This window comes from Lottia gigantea (genome assembly GCF_000327385.1).
Source record: "Lottia gigantea unplaced genomic scaffold LOTGIsca_68, whole genome shotgun sequence".
NCBI lineage: Eukaryota > Metazoa > Mollusca > Gastropoda > Lottiidae > Lottia > Lottia gigantea.
The window spans coordinates 500,081-505,845 of NW_008710315.1; the positions used below are offsets into that span (position 1 = coordinate 500,081).

Genomic DNA, 5,765 nt, shown 5'->3' on the forward strand with positions numbered 1-5,765 from the left:
TTCAAGACATATTTCAATATTACGAAGAAAACGAAGAAGAAGTGGAAATAAAAGATATCATAGAAAACCTCATTAAATCAAAGAATCCATCTTTCAATCCAACGGATATAAAAGTTTTTCTCAAATCATTCAGTCTATAAATCACGGAATGGATAGAGATACATTTAAAAAGGTTTGTAAAGCTCAATGGAGAAACCCAGATGATCATGGATATGTATTTGTAAATACTAGAAAACCTGCGGGAGAAAGAGTTATGATCGATATATGTTAATTTTATTTTTTTAAAATGACGGATTTGAATAATATTTTAAAAAGAAATAGAGAATATATCAAAGCTAAGAATAAAATAAAGACCCAAGTTGAAAAATACAAATTACAACAACTCGGATTAACAGAAAATCTACAAACTCTATTTCAACCCATATTAAAATCTCAAGAGGATATTAAAAAGAAATTAGCTTTAGAACCCACACCTCATATAGAACCCAAACCGATTGAATATAATGGTATTATAATTAGGACATTAGATGATATAAAACGTCTTTTTTCAAACCCTGACCCAGATTTACCAAAGAGCATTTCACCAATCGTTGATGATGAGGGTTTGTTGTTCAATGGTTTTAGAATAAGATTTAGTGGAGATTCACCACAATTCAAAATCGACACAAAAGACTTTATATTTACATTAACGAGAGGATTAATAGATTTAATGAATGGCGAGGATGTTGAAATTGCCGATTACAAGGATTTAGTTGCATACTCGAAATTTCTACATGCGATCAGAAAGTCAGGACCCGAAACAAGAAGATTGAAAGAAGTTGATTTATATATAACAATTGAGGAAGAGGAGGTAGATGATTATACAGAAGAGTATTCACCAATCATACAAGAAATAGACGAATTCGATGATATGGTGGCATCTGGGCAAGGTATAACGTTTTTATCCGACAACAATAAAGAATTGCTTAATAGATTAGAAATAATATTAGCGGCCATGAAAGAAGGTCATCGATCAGACAGACAATACAACGAAGTCAATGGCATATTAAAACGACTTTTTGAGAAAGAAATCATCACTAAAAAAGACTATATAAACGTCATTAAAAATGTCCAACAAAGAACAATTGTTCGTTATCACCTCGAATAAACCAGACATCAAATTGTCTCTAGACTACGAGTATGAACTCGATCGCAATAAACAGTACGAACTGGGATTAAAGTATTTCTCCGTTTACAATTCCATTAGAAACATCAACGAAAAAAACAATCAACTAAAAATATCGACGGATAACGGAGTTACGTTCGAAACCATAAGCTTACTACCGGGAAGCTACGAATACGTGGCCATCAACGAATACCTATCCGAATACGCAGGAATCGTGAACGGTAAAAACAATATCGAATTCGAAGGTAATTTGAATCTGAACAAAATAAAACTGATCTTGAGAAATAACAGTCAAGTCGATTTCAACGTAGAAAATTCGTTGAATGCGTTACTAGGGTTCGATAAACGAATATACGCGCAATCGACATTGGCGCCGCACAAGGCCAACATCGAGAACGATATCGATGTGATCAACATTCACTGTAATTTGATCAACGGTGGATTTTTCAACAAGCACAAACGCCAAATCATATACAGCATACCGACTTTTACGATGCCTATCGGATACAGAATAATAGAGAAACCGTTTCAAACGACCTATTTACCAGTCAATTCTTTCATGATCAAAGATATAAATCTGGAAATCAAAGACGGTAAAAACAGGTTCATAGACTTTGGCAACGAAGAAATTGTCATTCAACTTCATTTAAAACAATCTTCATTCTCTTCTTGAATAGTAAGATAATCGAAATCATCAAATTCATAGTTTTCGTCAAAACTATACTCATCTTTGTCGTTGTAAGGATACATAATTCCTTCACTGTTTGGTGGTTTTCTTTTAACATTATTCAAATAACTTCTAAAAACTTAAGTTTGTTTATCATTTGGAATAACTACTCCATTGGTGAAACTTTTTTCCCATGGTTCATTAAATTCGTTCGACACATCATGTCCGCTTGCTAATTGAACGTAATCTTCTACACTTATCTTATCATTAGAATAACCTTTAAACGTTTTCTTTTTTCTTTTAAGACACCATCAGAAGTCAAAACGATGTTGTATTTGACTTTTGGTGCTAAATATAAACCAAATATAATTCCACCGTCACCGTAATCGCTTTTACCTTTGCAATAGTCTTTTTCGGAGACCAAACCAGCTCTGTTTAGTTTTTTTCCAATTTTTGGATGAAATGTACAAACTATCGGTGTCGGTATAGTAAATTTCGGGTTTATAAAATCCATTTATGACGTGAATGAAATTGTTCATTATTTTTTTACTGTGAGATAAAACGAATGATCCCAAATGACTAGGTGTTAGTCGTGTAGATTTACTATCTTCGGTAGTAATCTCCTTTTCTTCAATTTCTGTTTCAACAATATATTGAGTATCATTAATTTTCTCAGAGGTTTTAATACGTGAATCAAAGTTGGCCTGTAAAGTTGCTTCATTCCATAAATGTCTAGTTGTGAATATATCTTTCTGAATTGATTTACCATACAAGGAATTACCTAATAATTTCATGCAATTACTACCCACGATATTACCTTCTCGTTTATATTTATTTCTTAAATCTCTCAAAATTAAAATATAATCTCTATAGGGTGGAGTTTTAAAATTTTCTTCGTAAACTATACCATCTAATATTCTAATAATTCGTCCACCGGCTTTCACTATTTCTTGAATATCAACCGATGTTAAAACGTCGTGACAGAAACCATTTCTGAACCCGATTTTTTTACCAGTTTCCTTTTTACCTTCTTTATTCGTGAAAGTGATTTTATCTTTAGCTGGTATCGGTTGGAAGAACATGTTTTTGGGATAGTCAAACCACACTGTTAAAATAGCTGTTCTAGGTCTGAATTTTTGTTTATTGAAGAGTTTTACAAATTCTTTTTCTTCTTCTGGTAGAAACGGTCTTCCATTTTCCGCTCTCGGATATTCACTGTCTAAATCCGACATGGCGGAAGCGTATAAACCGTTAGCATCGAATGCCATTAGTTTAGTGCATTCTATTTTTTTAAGTCTCGAATGAACTTCCGTTTTGTCTTTTGTGCTTGCGCTGTATTCTTTGAATAAATCAATTATGTTATCACTTCGTGTTTCACTTTGCGAAATATATTCCTTTAATACGTGACAAATTCCATTTTGTGCGTTTCAAATGATTTTCTATTTGCCGAAACTCTTCCTCCTTTAATAGATCGTCTGATAAAATTTCTTATAAAAGGATTAGTGTGCGAATAAACTTTTTCTATATTTTCTTTTTCGGTATGTTTCGCAACCATTCTAGTAGTTTCATACCATTCTTCTTCAACCATTTCTTTATCGTAATGATATAAATAATATCAACCCTTTAAAGATAGAGATGGAGCAGTTAGATTATTGGACATATTCTGGTTTACAACTTCTTTCATGACTTGGTTGTATTTTATCAAACAAGCTCCCAAACAGAGTGTCTCTCTTGGCGTAAGGTTCCCATTCGTATCTCAATTCCTCCCAGTTGTCTTGCGTGTATTTAGCGATATCTACGTCGGCAATCTTTCTCAAATTCGCGAGAAGATTGCAAGAATTTCCCCATGCAGCCAAACTAGATTTTTCATGTTGATAGGAACATGTGAAATTAATATGTTGTAAATAATTACCCTTTATTTCTTTCTGTCTTTTCCATTTTTTCTGTAAATCTTCATCTGTATATGGATTAGATAAAGGAAAAGATAGAATTCCTCTGGGTGTTTTTAAAGGGCAATGCGTTAGTTTTTTTGTTCTTTTAAGCACGATCCAGTTGTCGAAACCACTGCCGTTGTGAGAAATTAATATTAATCTCTTTATATCTTATTGACCTAAATATTTCAACATTTGATCTATACAATCTGTACCTACAAATATTTCTACTACATTCATTAGTTTATCATAAAATTCTTCTGGAACATTATCAGTAGGATTTATATTTGGAAAGATATTTTTTATTGTTTCTAACTTTTTTCTTAGTTTTTCTAAATTAATTAAAGCGCAGGCATAAGGAATTGCTCTTCGCGTGTCTTTTTCTGAATACGTTTCGCAATCCCAAGCGAATAACGCATCATCACTCATACTTGAAAGCACGTTTAGTTTGAGAGGTGAAAACTGTGTTACTGCATTGTCGTCTCTACACGTTTTCCACACCTGTTCGTAATTGTCTTCTATTTCTTGAATTCCCAAACTTTTTTGGCTTCTTCTAATCAAATAGAAATGCGAGTTGTGTAAGTAAAAAAACCCAATCTAATTCATCATGCACGTCTCTGGGGTGAAAATGTCTGTTTTTGGGTTTATAAATTTGAAACGAAGAGTTAAATTTCTTGTTGAATTCCTTCATTCTAGCACAAGTCATCACTCCTTTTCTATTTGCTTTTGAAAACCCGTTGATGTATTACACGTTAAATCTTTGTTCAAAACACGATTAACGCATTTGATAAAACAATGACCATCTGTAGGTATGAAACAATTTTCGCCTTCGTATTCATTTATCTTTTTAAGTAGATCAGTTCCTCCTCTACCAACTCTCGACCTTTTGATTTCTTGGAAATTGTCTTTCATTAAAATTATTTTTCCTGTTAAATACCAATCGGAAGCATCAGATTTTTTGTCCATATTTGAAAAGATATTGTGAAAAGTTTTGGCATTGAAACCGAGGAGTGACATGTATTGTCTGTGATTCCCTTCCTCGACTATCTCTCCATCTATTTTAATTTGTCCTTTGAATGTTTTAAATTTATCAGAGATAGCCTTGATAACATCGGAAAATAGGGCGTTTTCTATTAATGTTTCATCGTCTGCAAGTTCGATTTTATTCATATTTTTTTAAGTATATATTTTTGATTATTTCTTTATTTTGACCGCTGATATTTCTGTATGGAATTTGTCCAAAATTTCATTGAATTCTTTTAATTCTTCAACTGTTATGTTCTTGTCTTCTCTCGATCTTTCGAAAAGGATGTACAATTGATTAAGATACATATTCAAGATATCCGTTTTCTTTTTATAATGAGCTTTCTTTTTGCTCGTGAAACCTAAAGTGATGAGGCCGCAAGAAGTCGTTTGAACGGCTGTTAATGCAGCCAATACGGTTGGGACGATGACCGGAAGCATTAATCCACCAGTCACGGCCGTTGCCACCGTTACTCCTACCGTTAGAACTGTGCTCGCTGTTTTGAAAAAAGAATCGATTCTACTCCATGTTTTCCTGCATGTATTGCACTGTCTTAACTTTATTTTCAACTCTTCTTGTTTGTCTATCATGTATTGTTGTCTGCTTTCGAGTTCCATTTTTTAAGTCGTTAAATTAAGTGAATTTCCGATAAATGGAACCACGGAATATCGTATAGAGCGTGCTTGTTTGGCCTAGCATTATTATATTTGCGGGTATTAAAAGTAAAAACATTTACGCGTACTAACGACATTTCTTTTTTCGTATGGTCCTCTTTAAGATGATAGGAATATTTTATTTTTTCTTTTTCGATGTTTATCTTGGCTCTAGAAATAAGACCACCACCTTCAAGGATGGAGTCGGAACCTTCGGCAAACGATAAATGTACTATAAACTCTCTTTCTTGTTGACTTTTATGAACATCGATCGAGGTGTATTTTCCACCTAAAACAAAATACAGTTTTACGTATTCAAAGTCTG

General features: G+C 33.0%; 3 protein-coding genes across 3 annotated transcripts in view; 1 reads left to right on the plus strand and 2 right to left on the minus strand.

Moving 5' to 3' along the window:
• The window catches only part of LOTGIDRAFT_167647 (hypothetical protein), a gene marked incomplete at both ends in the record, with an annotated part of 2,064 nt that extends 1,793 nt beyond the window's left edge, over nt 1-271 (plus strand). The window contains one exon of the mRNA XM_009065148.1: nt 134-271. Within this exon, the coding sequence (XP_009063396.1) occupies nt 134-271 (138 nt within the window). The remainder of the gene's footprint in view (nt 1-133) is intronic.
• Nucleotides 272-1,807: 1,536 nt separating this feature from the next.
• Nucleotides 1,808-3,100, minus strand: LOTGIDRAFT_167648 (hypothetical protein; the record flags this gene model as incomplete). Its single annotated transcript, XM_009065149.1, has 2 exons — nt 1,808-1,964; nt 2,229-3,100. The coding sequence occupies 2 exons, from the start codon at nt 3,098-3,100 to the stop codon at nt 1,808-1,810; spliced, it is 1,029 nt and encodes a 342-aa protein (XP_009063397.1).
• Nucleotides 3,101-3,481: 381 nt separating this feature from the next.
• Nucleotides 3,482-4,192, minus strand: LOTGIDRAFT_167649 (hypothetical protein; the record flags this gene model as incomplete). The annotated part of the gene is made up of 2 exons (XM_009065150.1): nt 3,482-3,789; nt 3,979-4,192. The coding sequence occupies 2 exons, from the start codon at nt 4,190-4,192 to the stop codon at nt 3,482-3,484; spliced, it is 522 nt and encodes a 173-aa protein (XP_009063398.1).
• Nucleotides 4,193-5,765: the final 1,573 nt, after the last annotated feature.